The 17,091-nt window shown below is 46.1% G+C and overlaps 1 protein-coding gene across 1 annotated transcript in view; it reads left to right on the forward strand.

Moving 5' to 3' along the window:
- The window catches only part of GALNT14 (polypeptide N-acetylgalactosaminyltransferase 14), a 93,529-nt gene that overhangs the window by 41,869 nt on the left and 34,569 nt on the right, over nt 1–17,091 (forward strand). Inside the window, exon 3 of the mRNA XM_083856964.1 lies at nt 10,174–10,272. Coding sequence (XP_083713090.1) covers nt 10,174–10,272 — 99 coding nt within the window. The remainder of the gene's footprint in view (nt 1–10,173; nt 10,273–17,091) is intronic.

A 17,091-nucleotide genomic window follows, 5' to 3' on the forward strand; every position in this document is an offset into this window, starting at 1 on the left:
AGCATCTGAGGAGCTGATGGAAGTGTATAGGCGGGTGTTTGGGATGCAGGAGGATGTGCCAGTAAAGTGGTTGTGTTACTCATTTTTTTTCTGGAGGGCAAAGCTACTGCCATCTGAATGGGCTGTGCAAGGAGTGTGAGTTATGGCACTTGTCTGTACAGCGAGCAGAAACTATTCCTGAGGTGTATTCTTGGCTAAAAGATGTCTGCAGGCCAAAGAGGATTGGCAGGATGGGTACTGGAAGAGTCTGTAGGGACCTGGTGTCTTGGAATGTGGCTGCTGGCAGTGGGGATGACTGGACTGTTCCAGAAAATACCATGATATAATACTAAATTTATTACTGCTGAGTTTTATTTGTCCAACTTGTCCCTCCTCCCAGCCCCTTAGTGCCTTGCTGGGTGGGAAGAGCGTCTATGGGACAGGCATCCTCCCCAGGAGAATCTGAGGAGCTCACAGGGGAGCAGGCAGAGTTTCCATCCTAGCTATCCCTTCCCTGAAGAACCTTTATTTTGTGTTGCTTGCCAAAAATTGCGGTTTCAGAGAGGAAAAAAAAGTGAAAACTCCCCCCCCCCCTCCAAGTGATGTATTTCTTTCCCCTAAGTCATTTTGGCTTTGTTTCCCTATGAGACAGTTTTGATTTCATTTTGGAAATTCCCCACTCACCCATCCACTGCATTTTGCCAAGAAAAATGCGTGCACAAAATAGTTCTGGGTCGATCTGAAATGACCCTTCCCTCATCCTTTTTCAGTCCCTCCATTTTCCCTGCTTGCATCCCAGCCCTGCAGAGAGATGTTGTGCACTGTACTGAGGACTTCTGTGCAAGCACTGGGGGAACCTTCTTCTGTGCAGTCCCTATGGGAATTTGCTTCAGTGGTTGGTTCCCCCATGAGAACAGGTTTGGTTTTGAGATGGAAGAATTAGGAGAGCCCATGAGATTTCCCTTTTGTTGTGCATACTGGGGCGCTGGAGCAGTAGTGGAAGAGAGTGCCTGGGGAGAAGGGATTGGGACTGGTGCTCCAGTGCCAGTGCTCTTGGCAGAGTCACAGTGCCTTGGTTTAAAGCACCAGAGGGCATGGAATGGACAAGAAGAATGTGCACAGCCTTTGAAGAGAGGGGTTTGCCTCTGTTAATATTCTGTGGCAGGTTGGTTTGTGTGGAGGAGTAACTGCTGGTGAGATGCACTGTTAGCCCAGAGTTGAGCCGCTGTCTTTCCATCAATACCTCGTGTCTGTCTCCAGCCTCCAGTCTCTTGCTCAGTCCCTTGGGAAATGGCAGAGCTACTACTGCCAGGGCTAATTATTCCTCAAGACAGAAGACATGTGATAAAATATTAACCTTTTTCAAAAACAGAGCCCCAGTTAATTAGCTCCACTTCTGTGACACATTCACCCAGAGATAAAAGCTCGTTCCCCAGATACCTGTCTGTGGAGCAATGATCTTTCTGCATGTCCCTGTCACGATGGGGGACACAGAGGAGTGAGAGCTGGGAATTTAATAAAAGACAGTGACCTGCCAGTCACTGTGCCCTGAGGACAAACTGCTCCATTTCAAGGTGAGCAATGCCTGGGTACAGGCACTGCTGCTTTTGTTCAAGAGCCTGAAGCTGGAAACAAAGACAGAGTGGGTGGTGGGATCCACCTCTCTCTCTGCACCTGGGCTGTGTCTTTGTTGTCAGTGCCACATCTCTGGAGCTTGAGTTTGGGGGCTACATGGGTAGATAGGGCTCAGTAGAGCTGAGTGAATAACAGTGTTTCAGTTCTTTGGTTATTTGAGAGAAAGAAAAGCCAAGAGATAACAATTTCAAGATAAACCAAAAGCAAAGCTGTTGATGAATCTAAAAGTAAAAAGGCAGGGAAACTTAAAGCCAAAGGGATCTGTTTTTCTCATCCTGAAAAGGGAAAAATTTCATTTAGATCTCAAATGTTTTTGACACTTTAGTCATCTAAAAATGACAAGCTGTATTTAAAAGCAAGTGATTTTGTGTATCAGATGAAAAGTGCACATTGGGCTCCTGAGGAACAAACGATGTGCTGGAGTGGAAGTGATGCTGCAACGTGTATTGGCGGGTTCAGGAACCAGTGGTGGGAGGCACTCACTGCACCAGGGAGAGGCTTCTTCCCAGTGGAGGGAGGGATGGGGGTCTCTGGCAGACCAGGATTGACTGCAGACCCACCTGTGGCCCTTGGGGTGGTTGTGCCAACATCAGTCAGTCCATGGGGGCACGGGATTTCCTTTTTCAACTCCAGGTGCTTCCTTCCCTAAAACGGCCTGAGAAGATCCTGGGGATTTTATAGGGAAGAGAAAACCTTGCCTGTCTCAGTGCCTTCAGAGGTTGCACCCACCTGAACCACACCAGGGCCCAGTGATGATTTTGTGGTGGCCATCCCTTCATCACCAAGTGCTTCAGCATTCCCAGGGTGCCATTGATCACCCTCTGCTAGAACCATCCTCTGCCTTTGACTGCTGTAATGTATTGACCACTTGTCTTATAGTTATTATGTGCCATCGATTACTTTGATAACTTGCTTCAAGTAATTCTGACAGAATGAAGTTGTTTGTTTAACTCCTGTGCTTGTCTCACTATTTCTATTGACCTAATATGTTTATGTAGGCTGAAATCAAAGTCAAGTATTAGTAAATAATGGAACTAATTCTCTGAGACTTGCTCCTGTTGATAATTAAGGCAATGAGACAGTTTTCTCCATCAAACTCTTGTTTGTTTTTTTTTTTTTTTTCTGCTAGCTAGTACTTTAAAGTCCCAATCCATCAGCTGCAGCAAAAGGGCATTTTGTTTTGGGGCCATTTGGGTGGATTTTTGCTGTGGGCACTGCAGATCCTTGCACGTTGGAAGCGTTTTTGAGCTATCACAGCACGGGGCTGGGTTTGTGCTTCCTCAGCTGTGACCACGGAGGTGTTGTGAGGATGGGATTTTCTCTGCTTTGATTTGCCACGTGGTGCCAGGAAGCTCTCATCAGAAAGCACCTCCCTAAAGAATCTTGATACCCAGGGTTCCAACATTCTGAAATGTAATTTCAGGTTTTCCTGACTTCTAAAGATCTTTAATAATGGATTGGTGGTTTTCCATGAAGGTAAGAGGTACCAGATTTTGGCTTTACTTCCACCAAGTGAAAAACTTTGCCATCAGCTCTGGTATTCCAGTAAAACTGGCATCAGTTTAAAATTCTACTGAATTGTACTAGATTTGTTTTCTTCTTTCACTTTTGTTGGCTCCATTTTTCTTTTTTCCTCAGTTCTGAGGAGGGAAGGGTGGAGGGAGTCAAGAAGCAAGACAGACCCTGAGTCTGTGTGGAGGGCCCTAGAAGTCTAAATTATTCATGAGCTGCTTTGAAAATCAAGACACACAATCTGGTTTAACTTGTTTTTAAAGGCAGCCATGCTATTCTTCCCTTCCTTCTTAGTAAAATCTCTTTTTTTTTCCATCCCCTTTTCTGAAGACAAAAATCCAGCAAATTTTTAATGAATTATAAATGCATCTTCTCATCAGTTTTGAGGTTCACAGGCAGCAGCACATCATGTGCACAGAAGGTTATTTTTGCCTTCTTGCATTTCCCCTTTTCTTCAAATTTAGTCATTTGATTAATTTTTTAGATATCTATCTAGCAGGGAAAAGAAAGAGACTGAAAGAGGCAGTGAGTTAGAGGAAATATTAATTGCATGCTAGACAAATCCAGCACTGCTTGAAGTTCCAGAAGCTGTGTAGAAAAATGTCCTTCTTGGTTAACACAAGGAGACTGATCTCAGGTCAGCCAATGGTTAAGTAGCACCAATTTGCAGAATTCTACCCTTTTGTGCATTTTCTAGTATTTTTGTGGGGAAGGTGGAGACTTGGACAGGTTCCTCTGGGCAACTAATCTACAGCCAGAACTGGTTCACTGCCCCAGCAGATTTTTCCTGATGGCCTTCTTTACAATTTTATCAAATTACATCTAGTTCAAGGATGCTGAAGAATTCCTTGTTAGCTCTGGTGCTAACCATCAGTGAGTGTTTGTTGCAGATGTGCCTCCTTACCCTTGCTGAAGCCCTTGACACCCCGAAGTCATTTGCTCAACCAGGGATTCCTCTCTTTGGACCACCAGTGTTTCTCTCAGCCCCAGCAGCATCTGTTGCATCCCACCCTAGGGATTTTTCAGCCCCTTTTTGGGAATGCAAACTTGAGGCACAATGCCAGTCCAGCACAGAGAAATCCTACTGACCTTTCTCAAGGGTATTTTTTCACTTTGGCAAGCCAAACTTGAGCCGGCATTCCCTGCAATCACGTGGCACTGCCAGCTGACATCTGACTCCGCGTCCTTTCTTCTTTCCCTCTGGCACGGCTGTGCTTTCCGGACTGTTGAGCCTTCCAGCTGTGTTTTCAGCCTCTCTTTGCTCTGGTGTTCCAGTAGCACCAACCTGCCCACAGCCATGTCCAGCCTGAGGTGGACCTGCAGGACCAGGTTAGGCACAAGAGGGTCTGTAGCTGGGTGCAATTCCTGCAGCCACTGCCTTTCCTGTTGTGCTGTGAAAGTCACATCCGTGCTCTGAGCTGCCACGTTCATGCTCAGATTGTGGTGTGTCCTGGTGGAGCATAGAGCCAGCACCAGAGGGAATCCCGGAACTTTCTCAATAGGTCTTTGTGCCAGACCTGACCCCATGTGCAGGATGTGCCAGCAGTTGTCTCACTGCTCACTGCTGTGCCCTGGTGAGGCCCTGGGTGCTGTGGTGGTGCTGGAGATGCACAGACCATGGCCAGCTCTCTGTTTGGCAGCTTCTTCCTGACTAAGGAGGGGCAAAGCATACCCAGAGAGGGATCAGAAGATGCTGGCATAACTTGGGACAGCAAAGGAGCATTTTGAAGGTCTCTCAAAGCTGAGTGAATAAATATTTTGAGGCAACATGCAGGAGAGGTGGCTTGGGGAGAGCCAAGAGGAACCAAGGGTGTTGATGGGAGGTGAATGACATGAAGATCACTTGACCCCTCTATGTGCTCTGGTCAAGAAAATTCTGAATTGTTGTGTCCCATTTATACTGTTGTATGAGACTGATGTGTTGACTTTAGCTTGAACAGCACTTCTTGGATTTTTCATCTCTGGAGGTCATCAAGTAATGATTTTTTTGAAAGGTACTCTGCAGTCAGGCACTAGTCACTGGACTTAATGCATGGATAACTGAGAAATGCAGAAATAACTGGGAGAAATGCCAGAGGATGTGTTCTCCAGAGGTCAGGTGAGGTGGTGCATGGTCCTGTCCAGCAGTAAGCTCAATGAACTTACTAGATTCCATATGAGTTGGCACATACATTGTTTTATAGCTCTAAATCAAACCATGTCCAGGGTTCCTATTTTTAGAGTATTTGCATGGAAATCTCCTAGGTTAGTTATTGGGAGGAAATTCTTTACTGTGAGGCTGATGAGGCACTGGAACAGATTGTCCAGAGAAGCTGGAATGCCACATCCCTGGAGGTGTTCAAGTGTTGGATGGGATTTAGAGGAGCAAGGTGTCCCTTCCTAAGGCAGGGAGTTGGAGCTAGATGATCCCTAAGGTCCCTTCCAATCCAAATCATTCTATGTGTTTAAGATTTATGAATTTTGCTTCACCTCAGAGACAGGGTTTAGGCACAATAGTTTTCCACTGTTGTGTATGCCACCCTGAGAGGTTGTCCTGAGAGGTATGACCAAGGTGCCTGCATGTCCTGCCATCCATTCCTACAGGTGTGCAGAGCCTGGATATGTTTGCTGTTGGCCAGGACAGCTGGGGCTCTAATCTCTTCCTTTCCACTGGCAGCTCTTTCCTTGCCTATGGTGGGTAGTGGCTTCCTCTCTCTCTAGGGTGGTAATTTTCATTTGCCTCCATGGGAGTAATTTTTCACACCTTGGGGAATGTTGTCTGAAATCAGCGTGGTTTGTCCATCAGAGGTGGTGTGAACCCATCCTGTTGGTGATGGCAGGTCCCTGAGCTCTGGGCTGATGGAAGAGCTCTGTGACTGCAGAGTGCAGACAAACCCAAATATCCTTATGTTGGATATGTGGTTATGAGACTGCTCTCCTGTGTGTTTCCAAGGAGGAAAGTGAAAGATAGTGTAGCTCTGCCTGATGCAGCTGGCTGTTTGAAATAAGTATTGAGAGAGTGCTTTGGAAGTGATGAGTTGTGTTGAGGGAAAGTTTGGACTTCATGGAAAACATTAAAAATTGAAAGCAGAGTTGTTGGCAACTGGTGGCTGTTGAAGCAGAGCAGAGGAAGGAGCAGAAGCCTGGCAGGGGGAATGTAGGGGAGTGGGGTGAGGATGATCATTTATTGAAGGAAGTTAATGAGGCACAGGGAAGGGTGAATGAAGAGGTGGGTTTTGAGAGACACAGCACAGTGCTGTGGGCATGTGATGTGCCCTTGGATGAACCTGGGGGCACCAGAAGAGGCTCTGGAACAGGGTCCATCTCTGTTTACACTGTTAATCTTTACCATTGTGCTGTGCAGCTGTGGTGGCAAGGTGGTCTTTGGTGTGGTATGGTGCACTGTGAGTGAAGTTTGCCATTCTGAACGTAAAATGGGTTCAGATTCCCTGGGAATGGGCACGTACTGCCCTGTCAGGAGAATCTCTTAAGGATGTAGGGGCAGCTGTGTGCAGAGGCCACCAGTCTGTGATACCACTCTGCTCACCAGCAGCACAAGGGCTTAAAAAACTCAAGAAAATTATCTTGAGAAAGGGACTTTGGAGGCCTGGGGGCAATGCTGGAGTATCCAAAGTTTGGAACTTTGCAGAAGAGCTTTGCAGTTCCTGCAGTGAGTACAGGGCACTGGCTGTCTGCTCCATGTCCCCAGGACATGGATAATTTATTCCTGAGCTGTTAACAGCACATTGGGAACATGGAAATGAGATGTGCTGCTCTGTCCAACCTGAAGTAAGTATGACAGGCAACCAGTCCAGGCTGGGATTTTCCAAGGCTGATTCCTAAGGTGTTTGTAGCCAGACTGCCCCTTTCAGAACTTTCTGATTCTGAAATTCTTTCCATTTTGAATGGAAAAACCCCCTTTAATCAAAAAGTAACTCTTCCCATCAAATGAAGTTTGACTTCTTGCATGAGGAAATAAGAATTGTCCTCCATCTGGATGCTCTCCCTGGGGTTTTTAGGACAGGCCAGTCTGGCTTCTGTCTTCTTTCACCCCACCCAGATGCTGGGAACCTGCAGAGCAGCCTGGCAGCATTCCTGCTTGCACTTGCTGTGCTAGGATTGCTCCCCAGTCCTGCTGCAAGGTTCCAAAGCATCAAACTTTAATTGGCTTTAGCCAGTGAGTTTCAGCACACTGCAAGTACGAGCAGTGCAGTTATTACTTCTTTTTTCCCTTTTTTTTTTTTTTTTTTTTTTTCTTACTGTCTAAAAACTCTCAAAATTTCATTGGTTTAGTGAAAATGTTGTGGGTGTTGTTTTTGGTTTTATTCTGTTTTTTTTGTTGTTGTTGGCAATTGGGTGACCTGTGAAATACCATCAGCAGCACAAAACGTTTATCCAGTGACAGCCTGAGGTAGCACAGGCAGCTTTTAGCGGGTTTATTTTCATTATTACAGCAATTTTAGGGCTGCATGCTGCAATTTTCACTTGCAGTGAGGTATTAAATTGAAATTACCCCAGATGTAATTGTCACACAAAATAATTCTGGACATGCTGGATTTAATGCTTTTCCAAGCTGTGGTTTTTATTACCCAAGTAAGTGCCAAAAAAAGACACTTGTAGTCAACAACTTAAACTGAAATCTGCCTTCTGGGGACCCAGGATGTTTAGCTGCAGTTACACTGGGGGGGAAGGAAGCTTGGGTGAAAAAAGGGACCAAGTGGAGGAAACTTTGGGAGGACTCCTGAAAGAGGAACCCAGGGATAAAATCCTGAGCAAGGACAGTCAGGGCCATAAAGCACCCAGGAGGAGGAGCCCGGGAAGATACAGCAGCTCTGCCTCAACCTTTGCAGGCAGTTTTTGGAGAGGCAAGTCCCAGCTGTGGTGAAAGTGCTGTTCACAGAGGCAAAGCAAGACTGGAGCTCCATAGCAGCATAATTCCTGTCCTTGGGATGTGACAAACTTCACTAGGCAGAAGCCAGGGGTGAGTTGCAGCTCTGGAGGTGCCCACGTGTGACGTTCCAGCTTTTCCCAGATGCACATGGCCTGGTTGGGCCAGTCTGGTGCGTCGGCATCTGGAGTTTTAAAAGCAAGTTGTTGCTCAGGAGAAGCCTCACTCAGCCAGTCTGCAGCAGCCCCAGCACTCCCAGCCGTGGGAGGCACAGACACACCCAGCTCCTGCTTTATTTACCAGCTCCTTGGCTGTTGTAATAGTGTAAGTAAAGTATTGATGGCTTCGTATTTTCCACTCTCGCTCATTCTTTTCCAGAAATAGCTTCCCTTGTTTGCTCCACAGAGCCCTGCTGGAAGTGGGTGGAAGGACACGCATCTGGGAGCCGTGTATAAATAGCACAGGGAGAGCAGTTGCCACAGTCTGTCCCTGTGTGTGTCAGCTCCACGGAGCAAACGGGAGCTGAGCTGAGCTGAGCTGAGCTGAGCATGGCAAAACTGAGCAGCAGCAGTTTGGGATGGCTCAGCTGAAGTGGGATACTGGGTGATGCAAGGGGCTGCAGTGACCCAGAGGGGCAGCTCAGGGCATGACCTGGTGCTGTTTCATAATTCAGAAAGCATCAGTCTTCAGCATCCCTGAGATGCAGTTTTGATGGATGAGGGTGTTGTCGCACAGGGCAATGTTGCTGAACTTTCTCCTGCATATGGAATAGCTGTGCGACTTTGGCGTCCTTTGGGGATGGACCCAGAATTAGAATTGGCTCGAAGGTGAATTTCTGGTGTGGATGACTGTGCTGAAAGAACAGGGGAGTAATGAGAAACCTGCTTTTGGTCAAGTTCAAGCAGGATTTGGAAAGGGTTTTGAGTGAAACAATGAGAGAAAGCAATAACTAATTTAGCGTGAGCTTGCAAATATTTTGTCTCACCCAGGATGCCATTTTTTCCTTATCTTTGGATTTTTTTCTCCTGTTGTGCAATCATGTTCACTTTGTAAATAATCAGAAATGCAATTTCAAAATTAAAGTATGGAATACCTCATTAAAAATAATATGTGGAGCGTTTTGGCATTTGAGAGGTGCAACATACTGTTCTGAATAGCATAAACCAGCAATATCTGGCTGCTCTTATGTTCTTTCTCCTCTCCACACCCACATTAATTTTTCCATCTGTTTTTACTTCACCTTTGAGGTACTGTGGTCCAGAACTTTGCAGGAGCAGACTGATGGTTTGTTGGAAGAGTGGTTGCTCAGTGCTCTTTCCTGCTGTGTTTGAGGATGGTGGTGGTAGCACCTGGGCAGTGACACCAGAGCAGGCAAGCAGCATATGGATGGGAAGGGACAGGATGGCTGTGATGGAGAGCTACTGTTGTGTCATCTTAAGACCATCTTAAGGGACTGATAGGGGCCTGAAAAGGGCAGCATGGATGTGAGAGGTATCTGGATTTTCTGAGCTGGGAATATATTGGTGTCGGTCTATAAAAGCTGCAAATTTAATCAGCTAAAGGTCAAAGTAATTACAGAGTCTGTGACATTTCCCCCTGGGAAGGAGGCAGCAGGGGCTCTGGTTACAGCTGTGGGTTTTCACCTTCTGAAGGCTGGCTTGGAAAGTTTTAAATCCCAATTTTCCCTCTAGTCTGCTTATGCAATTAAGGCAGAATTAATAAGGAAACAATCAATTTAGAAATAAGGCTTGGCTTACATTGCAACTTCCCACTTGGCTGGTGGGAATTGCTTCCTCAGGAAGTGGGAGTGAGGTGGATTGGAGCTGGAACTGCAGGGCTGCTCTTACCTCTGCTGGTGCCATGAGCCAGGGGGATGAGAGAAACACTGGTGGGTAACTGGGAAGCACTGGTTAGAGAAAAGGGCTACCAGCTGGGTGCCTCCCTACTCATCCCTTCCCATTAATGACAGTTAAGTTCTTTGCTGCTTTAATCCTCGGTGACTTGCTTGGCAGTTTCTGGATTCCTTCAGAAATTATACACACAGAAAAAGTCTTATTTATTTATTTGTAATAGCGGCCAGAGACCATTTACTGGTGGACTCTGCTGCCTGTGTTGATGAAGTGAGCTCTCACTTTGAATTCCAGCACCTGAACAGCCTTTTCTGCTTTCTCCCTCCCCAGATGTACAACTTTGCACTACAGCCAGGACCTCCCGCCCACCAGCGTGGTCATCACCTTCCACAATGAGGCCAGGTCTACCCTGCTAAGGACAATTCGGAGGTAAGAGCTCCTGGGGATCTCTTAAAAGAGGGTCAGTGGGCCAGTGGTCATCACTAATAAAGGCAGAATCTGTTTGCACTCACCACACCAACAGGAGCAGACCTGCCAGCTGTGGTCTCAAGTGGTGACTGAGAGAAATTAGCCTGAAAGTTGCTCTCTGAGAAGTAGGTGTTAAAGTGGGATGCTTGGGAAAGTGAGGAGCTGTGCTCCCTTTGCAGGGTCTAGCATGGGGAACTCTTGAGGGATTGTCAGCAGATTAGACAGAGTCTGGGCTAAGAGCTTTCATATCCAGCTGGGTATGAGTGCTCATCTGTATTTTGTCCCAGCCCTCTAAGGACAGCTGTCATTCTATGGATATCTGCTCCAGTGCTGCTGTTAGAGCTTCTCCAGTGCCCCATTGAGTGCCAGAAAGGCTTGCTAATTGAGAAGCCCTAATGACACACACGCAGACCAGATTTTCAAGGATGGTTTCTGTACTCCTGCAGCGACACGGTGGAGCACTCTGGGCATGTGGCCATTCCTTCATTTGTCGGTTTGTTCTTGGCTGTGTTTTGCTGTTGTGGATAGACTGAAGGCTTCATTTTCACTGCAGGCTTTTGAAATCTGTGTTTAATCCCAATGTGTGCCTTGAATCTGCAGGTTCTCTTGTGGGAAGATCTAGTGAGATGTCTCCAGGTCTAGGCTGTTGGGTTCCTCTGTAGCAAGCCTGGTTGTGCTGTGCTCTGTGCCAGTAGTGCTTTGCAGCTGCATCTCATGTGTGCTTAGTGAAGGTCTGTGCCTTGCTGCAAGTCTTGTCTTCTAAACCCTAGCATACCCAGGGACCCCTTGCTATCACTGGTGCTGGTCAGACTGGGTTGCTGGTTAGGGTAGGGGGAGGCTTCAGCTGTGCCCTGTTCACTGTCATGTCTTTGCTGAGCTTTTCCCTCAGCATCCTTCCTCAGGTGAGCGTATCCAGGGCCACAAGTGAGTTTGACAGTCCTGAAATTGAATTCCTGCTCTGCTTTATGGTTTCATGCCCAATCCTGTCTCCTTGCTTCACACTCAGTAATCTGTCACTGCTTTCTCTCTCTGGGGTGTGTGGATTTTGGATGACACTGATGCTTGGTGCTGTGTACCACCTCCTTGATCCTGGACCTTCTCTTTCATCTTTACAGTGCCTTGCATAAGTTTGCCATTCCCCAGAACGAGTTGTATTTGTAACAGAGGTGGCAAGTGCAGTTCTCTAGCCCCTGAGATATAGGGGGCTTATAGCATGTGAAATGCAGGGGTGCATTTTAATCTCATTTCTCCCCATAACGCAGCGCCTGACTGTCCTCCCAGGTGTGATCATGAGTGATGTTGTCACATGGGAAATGTTAGACCCATGGTACAGCTCTTAGGCCTGGATCCCTCATATCTGCCTTTGTTAGAGAACTGTTCATTGCAGTGATGGCAAGGTTAGAAATACAGGTACATTGAATTTTTACTTCTTCCTCTAGGTGATTGTCCTTTGAAGTTTCTTATTCCAGCATGGAAAGACTTTCTTCCTTGTTTCTCTTTTTTTTTTTTTAATTTGCTTGACTTGATTAATTGGCTTTACTATTTTCTTACCTGGTTGTGTGTGATTTTCACCACAGCTTTGCCCCTTTGAACTGCTCCTCCTCCCTTATGGGCCCTGGCAATTCCAGTGCTCATGTTTTATCTGTGAGGAAGCTTTCCCCAGCTCTGGGGACCCTTATGAGCCCTCTTTCTTGTAGGTTCATCCTGTAACACTTCCAGAACCCCACAGAGCATCCTGTTGAGCTGCACCCCAGAGGCAAGCCCAGGTAGTGAGGAACTGAGATGACAGCCTTGGGTCCCCATCTCCTGCCCTCTCCTGGGCTGAGATCCTGAACTCTTCTGAGCTGACCCTTTTTTTTTTTTTTTGGTCCCCATGGTTTGGAGGTACCTTTTGGTACCAGGGTTCACTGTTTTCTTCCTGGATGCGGTGCCTAGAGGCTTGCATTGATGCAACCAAGCCTAGGGATACTAATCCTTGGTGGCAAGCTGGTGACGTGGCTCCTGCTCTGTTCATCTCTAGATGTGGTTGTGCACATATTGCTACCTCCCTGCCTCTTTTTTGGACCCAGCTGAGGGCTCATCTGCCTCTTTAGCCTCTGTAGGTTAATTTGCTGTGCCTTCTGACTGCTTGGGGCTTTTTCCCTCTTGCTCGCCAAATACTCAGTTTAATTAGATCTTCCAGATCACTCCATCCCACAGTGGCTATAACAACATGGATCATTTTCCATGGCCATTCAAAACAACTCTGTCCTCCTGACAGTGCTTTGTGCCTTTTGGGGCAGTCTGTGGCCAACTGCTTTGAGCATCGTGGTGGGTAAATTTGGCACTTCTTCTACCCTGCTCTCCCCAGTACATGTCCACAGTTGTATAACCCAGGTGACAAATGGACAGACTGAAGAAGAAAGAGGTGATTTCTCTGTAGCTGGTGGAAGATTTCCCAAGTATGTTGGATTTTCCAGCCTTGTTGCAGAATCAATGTTCTCAGTTAATCACCCTATCAGGAGCAAGAAATAGGACAAAGGGACATTTCATGGCTTGTCCAAAGCCGTGGGTGATGGGGCACTGTCCCTGCAAAAGGAGCACTTCCTACAGGACCCCATGTCAACACAGAGAAGGGGCGGAGGGAAGTGCTGCTGAGGGCAGTGGGGGAGGGAATCACCTCTTGCAGAAGTGACCAGGTACCTCATGAGCAGAGGTGATTTTGCTATTCCTGCAGTTTTCCTGGATTCTTGAGAGCCTCAATGCACCCCAGGTGCTGCAGCTGAGCTCTGTTGCGGGCTCAATGTGTTTCAGGCTCTTGGTAGGAAGCAGCAACACGTGGCCTCCACAGCATCCCTTACTTATCCAGGTCATGTTGGGAGTGCTTGGGATGGTTCATTTATGGACATTTTGCGTTATTGGAGTTATTGAGAGAAGGTGGTGGATTGTGTTGAATAATGAATTCATTTAAAAGTTTCATGATCTTTTCTCTGACCGTTTGCCAGCTGGAAGTAAAGCATGAGAAAAAAAAAGAAAAAGTAAATTTATTGAGTAAAAACATCTCTGGAAATGGCAAGATCAGCATTTATAAATACATGTGTAATCGTGCTTGTGAATATGTGCAGCTGTCCAGGGAGTAGGGGATGGGTGTCATGAGAAGGGGAAATAGAAAATAGGAGAAGAGGCCAGAAAGGAGGACATAGTCAACAGCAAAGTAGCTCTGGAGATTTTTTAAGTTATTTTTTACTGTGCAGATGTTGAAGAAAGTGTCATTGGGTTGTTTCAACCACTGACTTTTCAACAAGTTCTTTATCCCTGTGGGGTTCAGTTTCATGTATTTCAAACTCCAGGGCTCAGTGCCTAAAAAAAGGTGAGAGTCTGCAACAGTACTTGAGGTGGGACCATGTGAGTAAACCCAAGATGGGAAGGCAGGAGCAAGGGATAAAATAAGCAATACAGAGGCATATAAAATAAAAAATAAAACCCCACCAAAACAACATTTCTTCTTTCCTGTCTTTCTGTTCTATCCAAGCCTGGATTTAGCAAGGAATCCTAATCCTGTCATGTAGATGACCTGCTGGGCAGATGGTGAGACAGTCCCATTTACTCTGCTGAGTGGATTTTATTTATTTATTCTTCAAACTTGCATCTGGGGAGCTAAGGGCAGGAATAAGAAAACTTAAATTATTTACCTCTTGCTGACAAACCAAAACACATCCTTTGGCAGGAGTCCTGATGCAAGTGCTGTGAATACCACATCAAATATTTAGATCATTAATTAGCAGAGTATCATGCCTTTCATTTTCCAGTGCTCATAGGTGAGAGAAGTGATGTGCTGGGCAGCCAGCACCTCTCACCTTCCTCTTGTGCCACTGCCTTGTCTGCATCCAGACACATCTGAGAGATGGGAGGTGACAAAGCCTCCTTGCTTAGGCACCATATAGAGTATGTGCCATAACTGAAATGAGCCTGATTAAAGAAGCAAAAACAAGCCAGGTGTTGCACAGAAACTGTATAATTAGCACTTTATGCTGACTATTTTTTCATTTCTTTTTTTCTTTTCTGCTTTTTGCTTAAACCCTGGACTTTTTTTTTCCTCTTAATTTGCTAATCATCTCTCGCGGTGACTGAGTACACAGCCCTCTGTGCGCTCTTACCTTTTGATGTTAACATAAGAGAACTCTTGAATTTCAAAGAGCTTGGTGGGTATTTGAAAGAATAAAATGCAAAAGCCGCAGTGTAATCAAAGCTCATTATGGTTATTCTTGGTGTGATGTCTTTCTTCCTACATAATTAGCTATTTGGGGTTGTTGAAGCAGTTCATTTTGGTGGGTATTTTCTTTCCATACTCTGTCTGATTTCGATAATTGTGACCCTTGGCCCTTTTCATACTTCATTATCCTCCCAAAGGTGTTTTTTTCCCTCCCAACAAGTCCTAATATGTTGCCATGGAGAGAATTAACAGGTTCATGAGTTCTCAAGGATGGGTGTCCACAGTCACCTCTCTAAAGCAAGTGGGTGATGACCAAAACCACAGTGACTTGGTTAGAAGATCTAAATTCCTTCCCACAAGCATTTTCCATGTCTTACATGGTCTGGGTTTTACATTTGCGCTAGTGTTTATTTGGAGATGAAATTGCTGGGTCTAGTGCTTACTTCTGGATAGGTGGAAAAGGATCCCAACTAATTCTTGAGAAGGATGGAAGAGGGACCTTCCAATGAAAATTTAAGGTGAAATTCTCCATGGCTATGTTGGCATAAGGTAAAAAAAGCAGAACAAAGAAAATTTGAGTGTCGTCATTTCAAGATAATTCAGCAGCAAACTTGTTCTTACTAGGTTGAGTAAGCGCTTTCTGGACTGGAGGCATGAGCTTTCATTTTGATGGTAACAGGTCTTTTGGCAATTTAAGGGAGAAAATGTTGTGATCTTTGGCTCAGCAGAACTTGAAAACTGTTTTGATTTGTTCAGATATGCCCATCACTGCAGTATATATCTACCTATGTTTGATTTCAGGGAAAAAAAATCTATAATAACAGAGAGACTTCAAAGCACTATAATATTGTCTTCTGATTTTACCCATATAAAAGGAAAAAAAAAAAAAAGCCATGCACAGACATAAAGAAAGGAAAGTATTAAAAAAAAAATCAAAGCTGAGCAGAGGCAGAAGTAATAGAAAAGCCAGCTTTGAATTTTTAAAAGTGCTTTTATGGTCTATCTGAAAAAAAAAAATAATACCAGCCCAAAAACCGTAATGTTGAAAACGTGGAGGATTTAATGCCTCTTTTTCCCATCCTCCCTGAGGAGTGCTGCAGGAGGCATGCTTATATTCTGTGTTTGCAGCATCATGTGTGTGTGCTATTAGGTGGTTAATAGAGCCCCAGGCAGAAAAAGCATTGGAGATACAGATTTGGCTTTGCTGGGTATCTCTCTGTCCCTACATCGAGTGACCCTTGGTTTAGCAGCGGTTTTGGGGCTTGCTGGGGTCTGTGCACCGACTTGCAGGGGCAATAATGAGCTGAAAGTGTGCTGAAAGCACTGGACAGCAGGTCCTGTAGAGCCAGACTTAGGGCTGCCCTCACCAGGGTGAGTTGTTCACTCAAATTTGGGAAAACTGTTGTGTGGTGAGTGAGTCCCATATAGGATTTGATGGGAGAGGGCTGTGGTGGTACAGGTGAGGGTGTGCTGTGCCACCCACAGTGGTGTCTGTTATTAACTCCATGGAAGGATGACAGTTTATGGAGCCAGAGGAGTCCTTGGAGACGTCCCTCCCTCATGGGTCAGCATGCTGGCCTTTTCCCTCTTGCTCTGGTCAGTCCCACAGGTGGCCACTGTTTGCATTCTGGGGTGATCTGCTCTGATTTATAGAGTGCCAAGCCCAGGCACAGAGTTGGCAGCAAGCTGCTTAACTTGGGAAGAGTGGGAGCCTGCACCTCTCCCCAGCCCAGGGCCTTGGAAATAGTCCATTTTCTTCCCTAAGATGTGCCATGGCAGGAGATCCTCTAAGGCACTGAGTACTGCTTAGAGCCCAGGCCTGAGCCTGCACAGCCCAGTGCCATGGTTTTGGTTGAGTAATCCTGGCTGGTACCAGCAAAAAGCAGAATCAGCCTCTTTGCAGCCACCTCCCCACAGAGTGAAGCCCTGCACTGCATTTCTGGCAGCCAAATCTACAGAGGAGACCAGGCAGAGGCAGGCTTTGAATGTTCCAAGTTTCCCGCTGCCTCTTCCCCTCCCGCTCTCGGTGGGTTATTTATTTATTTTGCTGGCTTTTTTACAAGCCTGCTTCTTTCCTGCAGGTTGCACAGAGTTAGGTTTCCAGGCAATCAGCACTTGTTAAATATTCCACTGAGCGTGATATTGCTCTCCTGTCTCTGTCTACTGATGCTCGGCTACGGTAATTTGCTGAACTCAGCTCTGGCATACAGGGATTTCTAAAAAATAACAAGCCTATTAATAACAATAATTAAAAAACACTTGACAGGTGGAAACAGCACATCTAAATTGTTCTGTGTGCCCCAGTGGGAGGAGGGGCGCTGAGCCACTTTTTCCCAGTACTTCATTCAGGCTATGGGTATTGGAGGAGTGTTGTTTAACTCTGTTTGGTACAAGCCAAAGTGTTGGGGTGGCCAGAGCAGCTCCAGCCTGTTGCTTAGGGGACAGTGGCTCTGTCTTCCTTCAAACTGTAGCATGCAAGGCGTCTGAAGTGGGGTAAAAGAATGGCTTTTCTCAAGATCCTGAAACTGGAAGAGGCAGGGATTTTGTTTCCAGAGAAAGTAATTCTTGGAAGTGATTTTTGAGGAGCT

Source organism: Zosterops lateralis (assembly GCF_965231275.1).
Source record: "Zosterops lateralis genome assembly, chromosome: 3".
Taxonomy (NCBI): Eukaryota; Metazoa; Chordata; class Aves; order Passeriformes; family Zosteropidae; genus Zosterops; species Zosterops lateralis.